Source organism: Engystomops pustulosus, chromosome 7 (genome assembly GCF_040894005.1).
Source record: "Engystomops pustulosus chromosome 7, aEngPut4.maternal, whole genome shotgun sequence".
Lineage (NCBI taxonomy): Eukaryota > Metazoa > Chordata > Amphibia > Anura > Leptodactylidae > Engystomops > Engystomops pustulosus.
The window spans coordinates 162147005-162169652 of record NC_092417.1 but is presented as its reverse complement, the minus strand read 5'-3'; the positions used below and the strand labels follow the sequence as shown (position 1 = coordinate 162169652).

General features: G+C 42.1%; 1 protein-coding gene across 5 annotated transcripts in view; it reads right to left on the bottom strand.

Moving 5' to 3' along the window:
- Positions 1-22648, bottom strand: part of ELP4 (elongator acetyltransferase complex subunit 4) — a 202630-nt gene that overhangs the window by 151256 nt on the left and 28726 nt on the right. For all 5 annotated transcript variants that reach the window (XM_072118582.1, XM_072118580.1, XM_072118578.1 and 2 more), the window contains one exon: positions 7645-7773. In XM_072118582.1, coding sequence (XP_071974683.1) covers positions 7645-7773 — 129 coding nt within the window. The remainder of the gene's footprint in view (positions 1-7644; positions 7774-22648) is intronic.

Genomic DNA, 22648 nt, shown 5'->3' with positions numbered 1-22648 from the left:
ATTTCCATTTCCCTTACCCTTCCAAATCCAGTACTTTAAAACTAAACCGTCTCCATAACTCGTACTTAACAAATCTAAAACCAATTTAAAAAGGGTCTGTTTCTGGTCTATAATCTATCTTTTATCCGGATTAGCGAGCAGAATGTTTTCACTATATAGTCTGGAAGAGCTCATCTTTTTATTGTGGAGCCCTGGCACCTCTTTATGTGGAAGAAACATAGGCCCTGACTATGTGAACTTTCATCTGATGTCTTCATTGACGAGAACTCCGGGGTTGCTTATTTTAGATGCTAATCCCTTCGCAAAGCTCAAGAGAAGTTAGTGAAGACACTGGAAAAAAAAAAGTAGAAACAAGTATTTTTTTTTTTTCCTTCTACTTGTGGATCCTCTTTTGGGAATCCTGGGGCACATAGCTGAGTCTAATCCATGCTGCTCCGTGGATTAAGTTAGGTGATAACCTCTTTTGATTGAAGAGAAAAACCATAGTGCTTACAAACTGGGTGGAGATGGATTTAGCCAGAATGTAACACCACGCAATAAAAGACTGGTCTATGTCAGAAGCCTCTGAATAGCTCTTCAATATACTCAATTCCCAGGCCTAGCAGGGAAGCTTGCAAAGACCTACCTGACTCAAATAAGCATGAATAATCTGTCTTAGCAGAATCATAGTGCAAAAGAGAAAGACACGGAGTCTGTGCGACTTACCCGGGTCAGCTCTGTCCCTCTCTACATTCCTGCGAGCCAATCTGCAGAAAGGCATCGAATTGGCAGCGGCACAAAATACCTTTCAAAATACAGCTGCTGGGTTTCAATGCAGATTTACTCAGGGGTTATCTTTCACTGCTTAAAGCTCTTTTTTTTGCCATCAGATAAGATTTATCATATCCGAGCCGCTATTCAAAGCCATACGTCGTCGTAAAAAGTTGGCAGAAAAGAAGTTTGGCCGAAGATAAACCCCATGCTGATTGTCTGTCTGGAAACATATTGGAAATGGCTTAATCGCTTTTTTTTTTCATTGGTGGGAGAATTTTTAAAAAATTACCTTTTAATTACAAAGAAAAGGAGGCGGCCATTTTGAAGGAAAAAAAAAAAAAGAAGATCTTGAGCCAACCTAAATTTGTGAAATCTAGAAGGACTTTTTTCTCTAACGATCCATGCTTAGAGTGTCTTGTAAAAAAAAAATCATCAATAAGGTCTATATGTGTTTTTAGATACTGGTGAAGCTGAAGTAAAAATACTACTTTGGTCAGCGCACATATGTAAATTATTCTATAGCCATAGTACCATATAGCCATAAATGTTCCATAGTTACAGTGGTCTGAAGTAAAGAATTTTCCCACATTTCCAGTCGTCAAAGATCTCAAGATCTAAGATTTTAACCTAAATTTTAACTACGGTAAATACTGGCAAAAGGTCTCAAACCGATTTTAAAAGGGGTTTTCCCACGAATGCACGGGATGAGACGGGATCGGTGAGACCCCGACAGATCTCTATCAGACTAATGGAGCAGACAGCTATGCATGACCGTTCGGCTCCATTAATCTCTATGGAGCGGACGGAGATCGGCGAGTGCGGCACTCGGCAATTTTCGTCAGCTCCATAGAGATTAATAGAGCAGAACGATCATGCCCTGCCGTCTGCTCCATTAATCTAACGGAGCGATGAGGGGTCCGACACACCCCTTATTTTTGTGATCTGTGGGGGTCTCAGCACTGAGACCCCCACTAATCAGCAAGTTAGGCCCTATGCCTTGGATAGGGCCCAACTTGCGTACCTGGGAAAACCCCTTTTAGGAGTGGTCCCATCATGACACACTTGCTCATATTTTCTAAACAAATGGATGTATTTAGTAGCCCTAAACTCTTGCACTGGTGGACCCATGTATTACCTGGAGGGGGGAACACTCATAAAATTGGAAGCCATTTAATATTATCAACCATATTTGGCTCATCAGGGTTTCCGATGAAGGTCTATGTAGAAAATTCATGAAGACTAACACAGGACTGATTGCAAAAGTTGCATCTGATATTATTTTAAAAAATGAACAGAAGCTTAAGGAAGTCTAAACCAATGTCTTTAAGGAGTTGTCCAAAAATAAAATTCAAAAAGACCGAAGTAAATAGGAGGGCGATTCCCGACGTAAATGAAAACTGTACGGGCAAAAATCATATTATGACAATCCCTTGTCCCTTTAGCAAAGATTATTGACTGATGCAAATGAAAGTTATTTAAGTCCCAGTTGACAACTACTTTGTCATGTATCTCATTCATACCTGTATAAAAGAGAAAAATAAAAAAGTCCAACAATTTGCGTTATCATACTGATAAATGCTCACCATTCTGTTCAAATTCAACACTAAATAAAGAAACATGTACGTTTTTCAGATCTTATACCACATCGACTGGATTATTAATATTGAATCCAAAATAATTTTTCAAAAACAATACATTTTATTCTATTTACATTTTTATCACTTTATCAACATTTTGAACCAAATGTCTAGAATTTAAAAAAAACGTGAAACAAAATCACTCCCACAATTTATTCTAATATAGTCGACAAAAAAACCCTTATTCGGTTTTTATTTCATTTTTAAACATTCAAAAAATAAAAAAAAATAGAAAAAAAACTTTTTTCTGATGACTGAAACAAAAATGAAATGTGCTCAAATTTTTTTTTTTTTTACAAATCAAATACAAACTTTACAAAAATGTTAAATATTGATCAGCAACTTAATTAACATATATACAAAATAAAGATTACTACTTCGCTAGAAACCGAGATGAACTGCGCACAAATTAACGTGGCTGAATTAACAAATATTCCCAAGATGGCTGCTCAAAAATCTCTGATGTAAAAAAAGGTCTGGGCCCTGTGGGTAAAAAATGCTCGGTTAAATGAAGTCATCCTTATTAGAAGAGATGAGGACTTTCACTTTTGCATCCACAAGATGCTTAGAAAAATGTCTCAACGCAAATGTTTTTTTTTTTTCAAAAAATTGCCCGATAACCAAAAAGCCAACAATTTTATATAATTTTTCTTCTCTCGTCCTCGTGTAGCGATGGCTGACAATGGTGCACTGGGTTTCACCTTAATAAAAATGAGATGATGTGAGGTGCCTGAAGGCTGTTTGAGTTGGCGTGTCACCGTGTGTAAGCATTCGGTAATACAAACTCTTCCCATGTCTGCACAAATCCTCAGATACCCAAACATGACAAACCCTGTCTTGATCCACCCCACTTCTGGGCAATCTTCGAAGCTCCAAATCAAAACACTTGTTCAGAGAGGGGGAAGTCAGAATTTATAAAAAAAAATAGAAAGCCGGCAGGACAGGATTTGGTGGAACGCCAAGTATCCTGAAGTGAAGCATAGATACATTGTTAACGGGAAAGCGATTGTCCAACGATGCGGTATGATGATGTGAAGATCAGGACAGGTAGGAAGGTATCGGAGAAGACGAGCCCACCAGCTCTCGGCTTCAGTCTGCGGCATCCATGTCTCTGTACGGCGAGATAAATAGCAGGCTAAGTAGCCTTAGGATATATATAACACACACACACAACAGTAACTGCAGAAGAAGAAGTGACCACTGTGCTCGCTTCTCGCAGGCTGACTTCCCACCGATTAGCTTCTAGTGACAGTGAAGCTGATACAATCTCAAGTGCTTACTTTACTTATTACGCACTTGGTTAAGCAAGTCAACAGTGTGCTTCAATACTTTCACTAGAGGGATTTAATACGTACTTGCTCAGTCAACCTTTCAGGCTCTCAATGGAGAGCTAGGTTTCAGATACGCCTAACGTAAACACTCATGTTGGGTGACTGCGCCTTCCCCTTTCCGTCCTGACAGGGGCTGCCGTGTGCTACGGACAGATTTTAAGAAGTGACAGGAGGAAACTCGGCTGTTGTCGATTCCGCATTCTCATGTTCTGTTCAAGACTTGGAAGTTTGAGACTTTTTGCGTTTTTTTTTGTTGTTGTTTTACTATGCTAAATCTTTTTGAGTGGTCTACATATTATAGCATGCCAGAGGAAGAATACTGTAATTAGATTCTGGGTCTATGCTGGTAGTTGAAAGGAAATCTACCACCAAGATGAAGGATTGTAAAGCAAGCAAGCTTCTAATGTCCTTGTTTTAAAAAAAAAAAAGGCTTTAAAAATTATGCAAATTAACCTAAGGGGCTCTGGGCTAAATTAACAGCTATGGAGAATTGAGCCCTCTGAGTTGTTTTGCAGAGGAGGCATACACTAGCTTTGCTGAAGGCACCAGGGTTGATGGAACCTGCTTTGGACGTCCCGGTTACTGCTGATAGGTCAAAGTTTGACCTAGTTCTGCTGACAAGGTGCATCTCCCAAAACGGAACTCCTAAACATTCTGCCCTTTGGTATCTGCATTTTCTACCCAGCAATATAAACATTATAAACAAAAATAATAATAATTCTTTATTTATATAGCTCACACAGATTAGGCAGCGCTGCACAGAGTTTGCCAAATCGGTCCCCGTCCCCAATGGGGCTCACAATCTAATCAACCTACTTGTATGTTTTGGAGTGTGGGAGGAAACCGGAGGACCCGGAGGAAACCCACGCAAACAGGGAGAAAACATACAAACTCTTTGCAGATGTTGACCTTGGAACTTGAACCCAGGTCCCCAGCGCAGCAAGGCTGTAGTGCTAACCACTAAGCCACCAAGCTGTACCTTAAGAAGTCGAAATTTAAGTACTGTAACTTATCACGAATCCTTGCGTAAGAAGTAGTTTTTCGGTGGAAATGCTCGATTCATTACGGAACCGATTTGCTTGAATATGGCTACATTGAGATGGAGCGTTGTATTTTCCACTGGTGAATAAAAATACTTGTTCATTACGGAGCGCTGCTTCCCTGTCTTGGATTTTGGAGTATTTTGGATCCTGAGTTGGACCCCAAGAAGCTTGTACCCACATTAGATTTCTATCCGGGATTTCACAGAGCTGCTCTATACCTCTTGATCACTTTGCACCGATAACAAAAACAATTGCCCTTGGTCTCCAAGTTAAAAGAAAATTCATCAGGTCCGAAACTTCTCTAGGGGCCGTTAAAGGGACCCTTTGATTTCTAAAGTAAACCGTTCATCAGGTACTTCCAGTTTCCACCAGCGGTGCATTGTGGGACCCACTTCAGCCAATGAGTGGCCTCCGCGAAGACAGATTATCACTTCTGTTTCAGGGAATGTTACTATGATGTCCTCTGATCCGAGGAGACCACACGTTTGCAGAAGCAGGTCCATGGTATATTCGACAACCGATACCCCTTCAGCTTTTACGAGCTACTAATGGTTACTTGCGGTCTCCCCAATTTTTCTGCTGATCATGGGTGGTCCTGGCACCCAGGATCCTCTATTTCCAGGAATGGAGGATAAATATCCTATATCAGAAAAAATAAAGAACCCACAACTTTCTCCAAATTAAAGGGACCAGATACTATTTTCTATAACCGAATACGTCCTAATTAGAATGGCCCCAGGACCTGTATTAAACATTCACATTACTGGACCTTAAAAAGGTCTCTATGACTCAGCATTCTCATTGAAGGAGTCTTAAGTGTCCTACCAAGACGCCGGTGTCACCTCCATGGTCTCCTGTTAATTACTCTGCTCTTCAAGAGACTCAAACTCTAATCTCTATGCTAAGCAGCTTGACCTTCCCTAAACCATATAGTCTCAGGTTACCAGCAGCCTCCCGAATGTCTCCTCCCGAAAATCCAAATGTTACCTGAAGCCTGACAGATTCACAAAATGAACTTTGTATCACCTCACCTGAAGTAGATCATTTAACTATCCCATTGCCCCATTATCAAGATCAGCACCCGGGGCTCGCCTTGCCCCTTGCTATGTGTCAATCTCAGCTTCATCAATGTAGCAAAGACACCATAGCCAAAGGTTATGTCATGGGGGCGACGCTGAAGGGTTACAGATAAGCCAAAAGGAAACCAAAATTAAAGAGAATATGTTGTGTCCTATCTGCAGGCAGCATGTTATAGAACAGGAGGAGCTGAGCAGATTGTACATAGTGTCCCATCTGCAGGCAGCATGTTATAGAGCAGGAGGAGCTGGGCAGATTGTACATAGTGTCCCATCTGAGGGCAGCATGTTATAGAGCAGGAGGAGCTGGGCAGATTGTACATAGTGTCCTATCTGCAGGCAGCATGTTATAGAGCAGGAGGAGCTGAGCAGATTATACATAGTGTCCTATCTGCAGGCAGCATGTCATAGAGCAGGAGGAGCTGTGCAGATTGTATATAGTGTTCTATCTGCAGGTAGCATGTTATAGAGCAGGAGGCGCTGAGCAGATTATACATAGTGTCCCATCTGCAGGCAGCATGTTATAGAGCAGGAGGAGCTGGGCAGATTGTACATAGTGTCCTATGTGCAGATGACATGTTTTAGAGCAGGGGGAGCTGAGCAGAGCAATATATGATTACACTTTATTCTTTAGGAGTTGCTACTATATTCAGGAGTCCAGTAGGCAGTACGTATATGCAATTGACATATACTGGACATAAGAAAATAGAAAGAACTAAAGTTTAAATGAATGAAATACAATTGAATGCAATTCTAAATATATTTCTCAATAAAGCCATATATAAATCTGCTCAGTTTCCCCTGCAACATAACCCACTGCCAGAAGATACCATAAACAATCTATAACATGCTGCCTGCAGATAGGACACTATGTACAATCTGCTCAGCTCCTCCTGCTCTATAACATGCTGCCTGGAGATCTGACACCACAGTCACCATAGCAGGTACCCTTTAAATACACGTCTTATCTTCACAAATACGCTGACACGGGTAGTAAGTAATCGTGCACAGTACATCATTACATGGAAGAGGAGGACGGATAGAAGTTGATGTCTGCACCCATGTCATGCTCCCTGTTCAGCGACCCTTAATGTGCTATGATGTAACTAGGACAAGAGGTTCAAATAGTGTCGATTCCAGGGAGGGACGTATATTTCTCACCCATTAAGTTTTGCGTCATGTATAGATTAGCCTTGACAACCCGGGCCTAGTTTACTAAGCGAGAATGTTTTCCCTATATCTGTCCATCATGTGACACATCCAAAGCCCCTGAGGCCATCAGAATATTTGAGATCTACATGAAAATCTCCATGAAACTAATTTTAAAGGGGTTTTCCAAGATTTAAAAAAATGGATGGAAGAAAGCCATGGAAGACACCATCAACTCTGGGGTCCTGTCTGTGATCAATGTGACCATTTTTGGAAAATGTCTCTAAAAATTCACAAAAAAAAATTTGGTGTACCCCAAATCCTACAAAACATTTAAAGTAAACCTTCACCCAGAAAACAAGATCTGACTATACATTAGGCACAAGCACATAGTGTCCTTCATTCTGTTATTCTCCTACACGTTGGTCTCCACAAAAATGAGAGCTCAAAGGGATTGTTCCTCTGTATTGGGGAGATGTTGGGGCTATTAACGTGGAATAGACAGCAGCACATGGGTACTTGAGTTGTGTCTGCCCCAAAAATAAATGTGTCAAAGCTGGGACCTTCACAACTGAAGTTCTTATATGGTCGAACCTAATAGAGAACTTGGAAGTAGGTTTCCTAAATAAAGAACCTTCTAGAACAAAAAAAGTACCTCCAGATTGGGCAGGTTCTGGTACCGCCATGCTATCTTCATTGTGTCTTCTGTCAATCCAGGAACTTGTGGTGTATTTTTTTTAGCATCTTGTGGTGGTATTTCATCTGTAAGAGGTGCAGGTAGGTCCTGGAAGGAGAAGAAAGCATGTTATAAAAGATGAGGATATAAAATCTAAATTAAATGTGCCACAACGGTGAAACACGAAAAAGGAAACCGATCTGTCCGTTAGCAGAACACAAATCACTGTGTGTGGGCGGGGTAATCAGGACTCTCACTGCCAATCACTGTGTGGGTGTAGTAATCAGGACTCTCACTGCCAATCACTGTGTGGGAGGGGTAATCAGGACTCTCCTGGTCAATCACTGTGTGGGGGAAAAGTAATCAGGACTATCACTGCGAATCATAGTGTGTGGGCGTGGTAATCAGGACTCTCACTGCCAATCACTGTGTGGGAGGGGTAATCAGGACTCTCCCTGTCAATCACTGTGTGTGGGTGTAGTAATCAGGACTCTCACTGCCAATCACTGTGTGGGGGAAGAGTAATCAGGACTATCACTGCGAATCATAGTGTGTGGGCGGAGTAATCAGGACTCTACCTGTCAATCACTGTGTGTGGGCGTGGTAATCAGGACTCTCACTGCCAATCACTGTGTGGGAGGGGTAATCAGGACTCTCCTGGTCAATCACTGTGTGTGGGTGGAGTTATCAGAACAATCACTGCCTCTCCAAGGAGTTCTGTCAGAATTAACAGTTTTTTTTTTACCCCAAAATGAGATGTGATGCATGATGTTTCACATGACAAACACAATTTTTAGACCTATTCTGTTACTTAGAACCGGCCCATCAGTACCATAGGAGTCAACTACACGGATACGCGAGCACTAGAAAAGGCATGAAGGGGAAAATAGAGGGACTTTATTCAGGGGCCCGGACAGGAGAAGGGCCCCCCCATTACTTCTTGTCAGTATCCAGGGGCAATGGACCCTCTGGACCACAGCAGACAATGACGTAAGCCGACCCCTTGGACTGGGACTCTAAGTGGCACCCGGTTTTCACCAGAGCCCTCCGCAAAGCGGGTTGGACTTGGTACCACCAGGTCACTCCACAGGTGTGACTCTGTCCACGGTGGCAGCCAAGGCAAGACACAGATGTTACACAGATGTTAAACAGGATCGTAGTCAGGGACAGGCAGGAGGTCAGGAGGGGCAGCTTGAGATCGGAGTCGGAGATGAAGCAACAGATTAGGGCATGTGGAACAGGATCAAAGTCAAGTTTTTGGGGTCACAACGGGAAATCAATACACAGGCGCAAGGCAGGGACTTTTTCAACCGCATAGATTACGAAGATCCAGCAGGGAATACTGGAACAGGCCAGCTTTTAACTATTTCCTGGAATGGCCAGCACCAAACCACAGGAGTTGGAACAGGGACAGGTGAGTGGGTGCTGCGCTGGCAGAGCACGAGGAGCATGCCAGCCCACGACTCGGGATAAGGGTCGCGCGAGCACCCGGGACACTTCTATAGATGTGGGATCAACCCAGGAAGAACCTGTATCCCAGAAAGGATCTCACCTTTTAGTTTAGCAGCGGGCACACAGGCTTTCAGCTCTCTGCTCCGGTGCTCTACATCCATTTCACACACCGCCAGCATACATCCTATGCTCTGGAGAAGCTGCAGTGTGTCCACCTGTGCTGTGAGGATTATGGCCAGAGCTGTCCCGGTGTAGACAGATGTGTCATCACTCATCGTCTCCACGTCAGGAGGAAGACGGAAGCAAGAGTAAAGGAAGAAGGAGAGTATTTTTTGTATGCCAGCCATGTAACTTGGCTACTACGTGGGGCACTGGTATTGGCTACTGTGCGGTTATCATGACTATATAAGCTACAGTTGGGACACTGATACTATATCGACTACTAAAGGAGCAACGTTACCACATTGGGAACACTGTGACTTTGTTACTGTGGGGGCAGTACCAGCTAGTACTATGCCGGTGTGCGCACTGCAATACACCCTTGATAATTATGCCTCTTTAAAGACCCCTGAAGAGTTTATGGCAGAAATGAAATGCGTTGGGTCAGGTCCTAGTGTGTTGAGGGCAGGAACTAGTATAGATGCAGTCAGTCCTAATAACTAATTTTTAAGAACAGACAGTCCAGCTAGGAGTTAGCATGCAAATGGCGAAGATCAGGCTAGCAGTTTATCAGCTGAGTACTATTGCTTACTGCCTATTTGCAAAACTGTGACAGCAGAAGCTAATACAGCTAAAACAGTGGCTTATACAGTCATAATAACCTGCAATAGCCTGATAGTAGTACCCAATATGTTTTACTTGGCTTGAGAAAAATCAATTGGTCAAATAGCACGATAAGCTTGTGTACCCACTAAGGACTAAAACAATTGAAGCAAATGTATTAAATGTTGTATATCTGTAATCACAGCCCTGTCTATTCATTTTATTCATGTGAAATAAAAACTATGTCTTAATTTCCAGCAACAAATACCTCCATTTACAGTGAATCTAAGACAATAAGAAGATATTATTTGAATGGTTTACCGTGACTTAGCTCAGTGAAAAACATATTTTTATGTTAATGGGAGCAAAAGAACAGTATTAAGGTGCTAAAATATTTGTGTTGCCAAGTCTGCAGAGATGAATCTTGGCTGGAAGAAGCTGACATTGCGGGCAAGTACAAGAGGCAAAGAAGAAATCCTCCAATTATCTGTTACCAGATGTACAGTAAGTGCCAGTGTTATACAAAACTGCACAGCTCTCCTCTGTGACTCTCTGTCATCTTCTCTTATGAGGGGGAGCTACATGGAGACAGTCTGAAGCTACACATGGCGACAGTCTTATAATACATCAGAATTCATCATGCATCAGACACTGATAAATCTTGTGAAGTATAAGACTGTCTGTCTTGCTCTGCTCGTTTCTGGTCCTGTGTCTACTAGAAAGCTCAGTACTAGTGCTGTATCTTTGTAGTAAGCGTGATTATGTTAATTCAGTAACCCTGGTTCTGCAAATGTATCTATGTAGTAATCTTTGTTCTGGTACTGTATTTATGTAGTTAGGCTTCTAGTAACATATTGTGTTCTTGGTTCTGGAGCTGTGTCTATCTAGGCATTTTGGTTCAGGTCCTGTATCTGTATAGTCAGATTGATTCCTATGTAGTTATGACGGTCTGTCTCGCTCTGCTTGTTTCTGGTCCTGTTTGTATGTAGTAAGCTCAGTACTATTGCTGTAACTATGTAATAAGCTTGGTTTTATTGATGTGTGTTTTCAGTAACCTCGGTTCTGGGAATGTTTCTATGTAGTAAGCTTGGTTCTGTTAATCCAGTGTTCCGGGCCATGGCCCTTGTGGCACCGCCGAACTTGGGGAAAAAAAAAAAAAAAAAAGAAATTCAATGGACAATGGAAGCAGGGGAGGCATTGAACAGGAAAGGGGCCAATATATGTGTGGGGAATAGGGCACTTCTTTGGACAATATAAGCCATACATTTTTGGCTGGACACCAGACCACCTACCCATGTCCACCGGTCCCTGAAAAAAAAAATATGCTCGCTGACGGTCCCTGGGGGACCGCTGTGTTTATCTATGTTTTTAGTAACCTTAGTTCTGGGAATGTTTCTATGTAGTAAGCTTGGTTCCTCTGCTGTACCTATGTAGTAAACTTGGTTCCTCTGCTGTACCTATGTAGTAAACTTGGTTCCTCTGCTGTACCTATGTAGTAAGCTTGGTTCCTCTGCTGTACCTATGTAGTAAGCTTGGTTCCTCTGCTGTACCTATGTAGTAAGCTTGGTTCCTCTGCTGTACCTATGTAGTAAGCTTGGTTCCTCTGCTGTACCTATGTAGTAAGATTGGTTCCTCTGCTGTACCTATGTAGTAAGATTGTGTCGAGGGGAGGGGATGGGCACAGAATTTGCCAATCAGGCTTTGAAATTCCTAGTGGAAGCCCTATGTGAGCAAAGTCTCCATTGTATGAATACAGATGGTCCTCTACTTAAGGACACCGAACTTACAGATGACCCCTAGTTAAAGACGGACCCCTCTGCCCACTGTGACCTCTAGTCATGTTACTATAGTCCCAGACTGCAATAATCAGCTATAAAGTGTCTGTCATGAAGCTTTATTGATAATCCTTGGTCCAATTACAGCAAAAAGTTTTGAAACTCCAATTGTCACTGGGGCAAAAAAAAAAAATTGTCTGGATCTACAATTATAAAATATACAGTTTCAACTTACATACAAATTCAACTTAAGAACAAACCTATGGATCTTCTACGTAACCCAAGGAATGCCTGTATTTAGAAGATTTTAGGATCTTACATTCCATAAAGGTATAAATAAAAATTTTCTTAATAAACTTATATACATCCTATAATAGTATATGGTAATCTAGAGAGAAAAAACTATGCATAACAAACGTAGGCATAAAAAAATGGGCCATTACAATTACCTTGACTTTCACATAAACATTAATACTTCTCATCATATACGACCCCCCCCCACACACACTAATAACCTGACGTAAATCACAGCGATGATTAGTTATAGCAGATGAAGGGTAATGATCGGGGGTAAGTCCTTTGTATTTGTATTTTATAATTAAATGCTTGCATAATACTACACAGTTATTAATGTCTTCCGTGAATGCAAAAGCTAAACCCCGGCTCCTATTTTGATTAATATATAACCATTTTCATAGGAGACGACTAGAAATTTATGGTATTTAAGCTTTCAAAAATTACCCAAGCAGTAACAATCATAAAAATGCTACCCATGCATTAGAAAAATGCAGCTGAAGAATAGGTCGTTAAAGTAATCTATTATTTTAAAGAGCGAAACATCTGATTTAATTATATCACAGTGGGATACATTGAGGGGTTTTTTTCATGATATTTTTCTTTTTAGTATGAAGGTTGAATAGAATTAATATTGTATATAATGAAAACCTCACACGGAGATGTAACACGGTAATGTAAATAATAAAAAATTGCCGTAAAAATTAAAGAATTGTTGACCATTTTTGCATTCTGTGTTAAAGGGACATTTGATGGACCAGTAGTAAAAAAGACCCTCAGTCACATACTACAAAAAATAATCCCATGGCGTGTGATAGTTTGGATACATTCTTTTTGTCTGAAACTGACTTTTGGGTCATAGAGTCTACAGAGAGGGGAGGGGGAAGAGTGAGTAGCTAGAGCTCCGCCCAGTCGTTCTGAGAACATGGAGATGAACACTGCTTGAAAATGCAGATAAAAGACAAAATAACGACCACTATAAGGCTCCTTTCAGGCAAATGATTTAATAAGGCTGTGTGCTACCTGCACTGTACCGTTTCAGTACGAGTAGCACATGGCCACATTCACTTAAATGAGCAATACGGCCTCCCCATTTTTTGGATTCTGTGTTAAAGGGACATTTGATGGACCAGTGGTAAAAAAGACCCTCAGTCACATACTACAAAAAATAATCCCATGGAGTGTGATAGTTGGGATAAATTATTTTTGTCTGTTGATAACCTATACGTATCTCAAACACAAGGAACGTAAAAAACCGACCCATTAAGCAAATGGAAGCTCTACTAGGCACCAAAATCTCTCCGCAAAACAGAGGGGAACGTTCACCTCTGTCAACAGTTTGGTTGAAATGTTTGCATTTTCTAAATTGGCCCATCACCCATGGTTTTGGTCCTCGGTCTGTACAACATGGACACTCCACCACCACCACCACCACAGGCCACAATGATGATCCGTGTAAGTGATTACAATATTAGAGTGAAAGAAGAAGAAAACTGACCAATAAAGAGGAGGCTTTAAGGTCCTGTTGGTGCCACTAGTCTGGATACAAGATGAGGTACAGCTGGGCAGGGAGGATACCGGTTTCTGTAGGGTATCTTGCAGCACATTTTACCACAGATGGTGGAGCCAGGCTTGTACATCCTGCATTATTATTGGTTGCCAAAGTTGGCATCCCAGCTGGTCCTATAAATGCTGGATTGGTAATAAATATGGCTATGCGGAAGCAATGTTATCTGGGAAAACCGGCTGTGAGCGGGGACCATAATCCTGGAGCTGAAAGCCGCGGCCATGAGAGGAGACACATTGCTACAGGATGCCCTGTATGGAACATTGTTAGTGTCCCTTGTATCATTAATAGGGGCTACCAACTGTCCTATGCTATGGTTCCTCCAATCAATGCTATGGGTGACAGACTGTCCTATGCCACGGCTCCAACATCCTCACTCCAGCAGTGGGCAGTGTGTCCTCCTAGCACTACTAGGGGTGACTGACTCTCCTATGCCATGGGCCCCACATCATCACACTAGCAGTGGGCAGTGTGTCCTCCTATCACAACTAATCGTGACTGCCCTATCCCATGGCTCCCCACATCATTACACCAGCAGGGGGCAGTGTGTCCTCCTATCACTTCTATGGGAGACTGACTGCCCTATCCCATGGCTCTCACATCACCACATGAGCAGGGGGTGGGGGGTCCTCCTATCACTACTAGGGGTGACTGACTCTCCTATGCCATGGGCCCCACATCATCACACTAGCAGTGGGCATTGTGTCCTCCTATCACAACGAATCGTGACTGTCCAATACCATGGCTCCCCACATCATTACACCAGCAGGGGGCAGTGTGTCCTCCTATCACTTCTATGGGAGACTGACTGTCCTATCCCATGGCTCCCACATCATCACACGAGCAGGGGGTGGTGTATCCTCCTATCACTACTAGGGGTGACTGTCCTATGCAATGGCTCCAACATCATCACACTAGCAGTGGGCAGTGTGTCCTCCTATCACAACTAATGGTGACTGCCAATACCATGGCTCCCCACATCATTAAACCAGCAGGGGGCAGTGTGTCCTCCTATCACTTCTATGGGTAAATGACTGTCCTATGCCATGGCTCCAACATCCTCACTCCAGCAGTGGGCAGTCTGTCCTCCTATCAACTCATCGTGACGGTCCAATACAATGGCTCCCCACATCAGCATACCAGCAGGAGGCAGCCTTTCATTCACAGCAAAGTTGCCTAATCCTGAGCAGAACCGGGTTTCACCCATTTCCCACACATGACGCCCCACAAACTGAGGCAATGTTTTATCTTCTTATTCTGTCTACTACTATTTATATACGGTATATTATAATAATATAAATGATCATTTTTTGCTACTTTAATCCCACAATACGACGCATTCCTTATACATGATACAATCATTTCTTTCCATTTTAGTTCCGCTCCGACTACACACATACGCCAGGGTATTTTTTTGGATGTTCTTCTCCTGCCTTCCGATCAGGATAACACTAATGTTCGGCAAATTAAAAGTGATCCTTAAACACCTTATTAATGTAATTAAGTGCTTTTCATTTATTAGCGCAGTGAATAGCGCAGACTACACGTCTACTTTCTGGCTTTTAATTCTAACCTTATCTAATAATTATTGTGCTTTGCCTTTTAGCGCTTTCTGCAATGCAATTAGCCTGAGTTACATGACAACGAGCGGTACTGAGTTTCCGTCGCTTACCTTTATGCACGCAGTCATACGCCTGCTAAAAACACAACCACCCCCACCATCATACATGCGCAAATGTGAACCCGAACTACCCTCTACACCTGAAAAACTTGTCTTACGTTATATTGAAAGGGGATTTACAAGTTATGAGGACTTCAGGGTCTGAAATATCTGTAAAATTTTGGCTTGCTGGCAAGAAAGTGATTTTTGGGTCATAGGAGTCTACAGAGAGGGGAGGGGGAAGAGTGAGTCACAGCAGCTAGATCTTCGTCCACTCGTTCTGAGAACGTGGAGATGAACGCTGCTTGAAAATGCAAATAAAAAGATAGAATAAGGACCAGTATAAGGTTTCTTTTATACAAATGTTTTAATACGGCTGTGCGCTACCTGCACTGTACCGTTTCAGTATGGGTAGCACATTATTATTCATTTAAATGGGCAATACAGCCATCCCATTTGAAACACCGTATTGCCTATCATACTGTGCCGTCGCCGGAAAAAAAGATCTTTTTCCGTACGTATGGCCGGCTGTGCAACTTCCTATGGAGAGGGGAGGGGTAAGGAGCACTCCCCCCTCCCTCAGTCAGGAGTATGCCACAAAAGGGGCCCGACCTGGGTGTAGAATACGTGTGTCTGAAAGGACCCCAAGCGTTACTCATTATGTACATACAATGAACTAGTGATTTCCTGAAAGTTTACTAAAAGATTAACTTTGTAATATATCTTACTGCTTCTTTCTCCACTTACTTTAGCTCTTATCCTTCTTATTTCCAAATCTGCTTTTCACTCGGAAACAACTGAGTCACAGCAGCTAGGTGTCTACCCACTTGCTCTGAGATCATGGAGATAAACACTACTAGAAAATACAGATTAAAAGTCTAATAAGATTCTAAAAAAAAAAAGTCTAATTATGGCCAGGCCTTTCTCATTATGATCACACACTAATCTACTGATTTCTGCTAAATTTATTAAAAGAGTACAATAAATTTTGCAATATATTGTTTTGTTCCTTTCTCCACTTACTATGGCTCTTATCCACCTTCTTTCCTAATCTGCTTTGCTCTCTGAAATAGATTAAAATTTTGTCTTTCAGCAAGAAAGTCACTTTTGGGTCGTAGAAGTCTATGGAGAGGGAGGGGGGAAGAGTGAGTCACAGCAGCTACGTCTCCACCCAATAGCTTTGAGAATGTAAAGAAGAATGCAGCTTGAGATATGCAGATCACAGGTTAAATAATCACCAGGAGCAGTGTTACTCCTGCAAAGTTTATTAAAAGGCAAGTACAAGAAAATTTCTTATATATCGTCTTCGCTTCGTACTTTTTTACTTTATCCGTCCTCTTTCCTAATCTGCTTTTCCTTTCTGCAATAGCCATTAAAATTCAACTGGCTGGCAAGAAAGTCATTTTTGTGTCATAGAAGTCTATGGAGAAGGGAGGGGGAAGAGTGAGTCACAGCAGCTAGGTCTCCACCCAATAGATTTGGGAAAGAGAAGAAGAACGCAGCTTGAAAAATGCAGATTACAGGTTAAATAATGACCAGGAGCAGTGTTACTCCTGCAAAGTTTATAAAAAAAGAAAGTACAAGAAAATTTCTAATAAATCTTCTTCGTTTCGTACTTAGTTACTTTATACAGCCTCTTTCCTAATCTGCTTTTGACTCTGAAATAGCCATTAAAATTTGACAGGCTGGCAAGAAAGTCACTTTTGTGTCATAGTGGTCTATGGAGAAGGGAGGGGGAAAGAGTGAGTCACAGCAGCTAGGTCTCCGCCCAATAGCTGAGAATGTGGAGATTATGCAGAGGCCAAGTCAGATAATAACCACTGTACACTTTAATGTACACTGGGACTACTGATTGCTACAAAGTTTATTAAAATTCAAGCTAAGGCTTAACGGTTCACCTTAAATAAAATGAACACATGATGCCATGTACAGATGCTTCACACAAGATGCGCAGTCATTACATATCTTATAAGACGTGCATCCTGGTTAATCTGATGCGTTTTGTAGGCAAGTCAAGTTTTGTTCCTGTACTACGGAATGAAGGATGTTTTAATAAAACCTGACAGCTCTCCTAAACTGTCTCTTGTAGTATTCTTCATAGATTAGAAAAGATGTAGAATCCTTTTAATTTAAAGACTCTAAATTATTTCCTCGTCCTTGGTATTCCTTCTGTATAATGTATGAATAAAGTGACAAAGGGGTGGTACCTGTTCAGGGGTGTGTCCATGAACACTCAAACGTTGTCCAATCAGTGCTGGGGAATAAATATAATCAGAGGAAAAACATAGAAGCTTCATGGATAGACGGCTTTGCTTCGCAAGTGTCCAGAGAGTGAATACTACTTAGTTTATTACATTAGAGCATTTTTATGATTTTTGTATTATATGTTAAGATTTTTATTTTCTTAAAATAAAACTCGATTTTATTTACATTCTTATTGATCTAGTCAGGAATTGAGGGCTGTAGGCGACCAAGCATATGAAAGAAAGGGTTTAAACCGCACAGGATAATCTGCTCTATGCAACCCGTTTTCTACCGTACACAATTTTCAATTTTGGATGATTTTAACAGTATCATAGTTTATACGGTTGATAAAAAGACGCTTGTCCATCAAATTCAACCAAGGAAGGGAAGGGACTGGATGAGGAAGGGATTTAGGGGAAACAATTCTATATAACATAACCATCAATGTTATTTAGGTGTAAAAAGGCATCTAGACCCTTCTTGAAGCTCTCTGCTGTCCCTGCTGTGACCAGCGCCTGAGGCAGGCTATGCCACAGATTCACCATTCTCACAGTAAAAAAGCCCTGTCGTCTCTGCTGATTAAACCTTGTTTTCTCCAGACGCAGACAGTGCCCTTGTGTCTTTCATAATACAGTATCATGTTCTTATTGGATAAACAGTACAAGATGTTTAGTACAGGTGTCAAACACAAGGCCGGCGGAGTGGATTTGGCCAGTGGACCTTGTGTTTAACACCCATGCAGTAGGCTATAAACTTATACATACAATATAGAATGAGAAGGCATTATGTTATCCTGCCTGGTTTTTTGCTCCATGCCCCTATGCGGTGCTAGTAGGGTGCGCAGAATAGGGGCAGGGTACTCCTATTATACACATCTTTTCCCGCTCCCCCACAGAAGTGTTGTTCTTTTTGGGGGCACTATGGCTGCTGTGGAGGACACACTGACTATTGGCTTCTGACTGGTGACACAGTGACTATTGGCTACTGACTGGTGACACAGTGACTATTGGCTACTGACTGGTGACACAGTGACTATTGGCTACTGACTGGTGACACAGTGACTATTGGCTACTGACTGGTGACACAGTGACTATTGGCTACTGACTGGTGACAGTGACTATTGGCTACTGACTGGTGACACAGTGACTATTGGCATCTGACTGGTGACACAGTGACTATTGGCATCTGACTGGTGACACAGTGACTATTGGCTTCTGACTGGTGACACTGACTATTGGCTTCTGACTGGTGACACTGTGACTATTGGCTTCTGACTGGTGACACTGTGACTATTGGCTACTGACTGGTGACACAGTGACTATTGGCATCTGACTGGTGACACTGACTATTGGCTTCTGACTGGTGACACTGACTATTGGCTTCTGACTGGTGACACTGTGGCTATTGGCTTCTGACTGGTGACACTGTGGCTATTGGCTTCTGACTGGTGACACTGACTATTGGCTTCTGACTGGTGACACTGTGGCTATTGGCTTCTGACTGGTGACACTGACTATTGGCTTCTGACTGGTGACACTGTGGCTATTGGCTTCTGACTGGTGACACTGTGGCTATTGGCTTCTGACTGGTGACACTGTGGCTATTGGCTTCTGACTGGTGACACTGTGACTATTGGCTTCTGACTGGTGACACTGTGACTATTGGCATCTGACTGGTGACACTGTGACTATTGGCTTCTGACTGGTGACACTGACTATTGGCATCTGACTGGTGACACTGACTATTGGCATCTGACTGGTGACACTGTGACTATTGGCTTCTGACTGGTGACACTGTGACTATTGGCATCTGACTGGTGACACTGACTATTGGCTTCTGACTGGTGACACTGTGACTATTGGCTTCTGACTGGTGACACTGTGACTATTGGCTTCTGACTGGTGACACTGTGACTATTGGCTTCTGACTGGTGACACTGTGACTATTGGCTTCTGACTGGTGACACTGTGACTATTGGCTTCTGACTGGTGACACTGACTATTGGTGACACTGACTATCGGCTTCTCTTTAAGGCACATACTTGTCAGGGCATTTAACAATATGTTGAGTTTTGTGGTTTCCCTTAAATGGCCGATTGTAATGGTCATGACGTATAACTGGTGCTCCTAAACTTCTAGAATAGATACATTTATACAGTAATAAATTGATATTTGCCTCCTTTAAGGCAACCACGAGGTTGATGTACCCCTCCCCCGGTGAAAATGAATTTTACAACACTGGTCTATTGGATAAAATGTGTCCTTTTTATCTACTGCTTCACTTCCGCCAATAGATTGCAAGCTCTTCTGTCGGTTTACCCATCAGCAGAAGATGACTGATGAGTCAATTAGTGAATAGTCTGCTGACGGACCTGACAACGATACTGTCCCTGTAATACAATTAGACATTCCTAAAGATAAAGAGGGCGAGTGTCCCAGGTGTGTGGTGCTTTCTAATAGTGCAGGTAATCCGCTGTCCTCCCTACAACACCTGCATGATGCCGGGAATGCAGATATCTGATTATCTCACTTACACAATGGAGGCGACCTGATGATTGTGGAGATCCCGGCTAAGCACTTCTTACTCCCCAGCTGCCCATTGTTTGAAGTTGTGCTTGCGCTGTAATGAGGAGCACACCTGTCGCTGTCACCTCTCTCCGGAGGGCCATGTCATTAGCCTTACAGAATTCCCCAGGGTGGGTTAACCCTTTCACACCCGCCACCCTGGGGTTGGTCCCCCAAGTACTCGATGCCCAACGTGGATCACTCTCCTTCGATAACCAGATGTTCATTTCAGTTCCTTTAACATCAATTGTGACCTGACTATTCAGGTGCAAGCACATCGCTGTTTAAAGAGCGGCTCTAGTCGCATGTGAAAACAATTAATTTTTTTTTTTTGTCCCTGGAGAACTTTTTTTTTTTTCTGTAATAAGATATAAAAACCTACACCTTAAAAGGGAGCCTTTTAGGTCCAAAATTCCTCCGAAACCAATAATAGGGGTAGTAGGAACAGAAACAAACCTAGCGGGTATAAACCGATATAGCAATGCAGAGTTATTTGTGTCTTTATGTATGCATATGCAAATTAGCCTGCAAGTGCACAGGGGGCGGATCCTAATTTGCAGATGTGCAGTCACAAGTGCTCTAGTGAAATTTAGAATCGCTGCCCAGTGTTGCACTTTAGCTGTGATCAACATATTCTGGCAGCCATATGTAGGTCAATTTGCCCCGCCCCTAGTGCACTTGAAGACTGATTTACATAGTCATAAAAGATTATTCTCTCTGCAGTGCTCAGTTTGTGGTCACACACACATTGGTCCTGTCAGTTTTCCTTAAAACAGGATAATTAAAAGCAACTAACTAATGGGGGTCTGACTATTGGGACCCCTAGTGGTCACAAAAATGGGTGTAAAAGTGCTGATCTTGCACTTTAGACATCAAATGATCAGAAAAATTAGCCAGAGGTGCACCTCCACAATCAGACACTTGCACTCGTGGATGATAAAATGGGCGGTTTCGGCGGCCGCCCGGGGCCCCCTACCAGGTTTTATACTGCAAAGAGGATAGTCCAACCCTAAAATCCTCATCCAATGTGTGCTGCCAACAAACTCCGAACAAACATGCAACAAGAGCCCTTGTAGGACCTACAAAGGTCCTTAAAGCTGGCAGAAGCTGAAAAAAAAATAGATCAACAATATCAAATTGGGAAAAATTCTTTTAACAGGGGCCCCTCTGTAAGCTAAAACCGTACCAAAAACACTCCTGATAATGGGCTGTATGGGAGCAGACAAATCCCTTACACAAATATGAAAGCGGAGACGTCTTGTATCCTCCGACTATCTGGAGACACGGCATAATTTAATTGGATAATTGCTTATACTAAATGTAAAAACAAATGTTATTTCTTCTGCGCCACCCACATAGCATCTAATCTTTATTCCTAACATCTGTAATTAAAGCATATACAAATTATTTAGTAATATTATTTGCTGTAACAACCCCGCACCTTCTGTCTGCGGAGGCTGACGACTAAAACCCGTCTCACATTGTTAAATCCCAGGTCTACAAGGAACACATTCTGGATAATAATGTTAAATGGACTTTCTTGTGAATTGGTTCAAACTTACATCAAATTATATACTAAAGACCCTGGGGTCTCACTGATATCCATCCATCACTTATAGAACTTCTAATACGTAGTAAGAAATGTACTTCTTACATTTGGTAAGTAAAATATCCCACCATACAACTAGGGGGCGATCTCCTTATCCTTATGTTGTGGGCATATCAGTGATCTAGGTGACATTATACTGTAAGTGACTGTGGTATTTTTAGTTGCACAGTGTGGGACATTCAATAATATTTTTTTGGATACTTTAGAAAGGAGCTATAGAAAATATTTCATTTTATATTTTTAAGGGTTTTTTTTGGATACCTTCGAAAAGAGCTATAGAAAATATCACATTCTTTTATATTGTTAATTTTGTTGTTTTTATTTACTTTCAAGTCAATAAACAAAGGACCCCTCCAAAAATATCCAAGAAAATAATGTCAATCAACTTAGAATGAAAATGCCATCTCCTTTACCTAGTTTTGAATACTTAGCTACATGCAAATTCCTCTAAAAGTCCCACAAACCCCCTGCAGACTTTCTGGATTATACTACATTAAAAGGTCAGTGCCTTAGAGAATGCTTTGAGGGTAGGGATGTCAAGTGGTGGTATCTATGGATAGAAGATCACATGGGCTGAAGAACACCGCTCTCAGGGGTGTTTGGGTCAATGGAATCTACTGAAACAGCAATTATGCTCTTAGAGGGGTGGTGTGGAAACGTGATTATGCCACACCTGGAGGATTATGACATATGTGTTTAGCTTAGCTCCAGCAGGTGTTATGTAATGAGCCACCCTGCCAAGGTAAGATGGGCTTAAGAAATAAAACAAGTCAATTATCCGGAGTAATTAAAAGTAATTAATTACTTACAACCATTTACTGCCAGGCCAACCTGAATTACGGACCTTGAGAGACCTAGAAGCTCATTCTGGAGACTGATCCAAGTCGCCTATTGCCTGGTAGTGATATTGTAGCCATTGTGGTGGTCACCATCTTCACAAAAAACAGAGCAGATCCATGGTGTCACTTAACTAACTTGACTTGAGGCTATTTCTGGGGGGTGTTGCCTTAGTGGCACATTGTATCTGGAGGGCATTGCAGGGTGGTGGTTACCTCG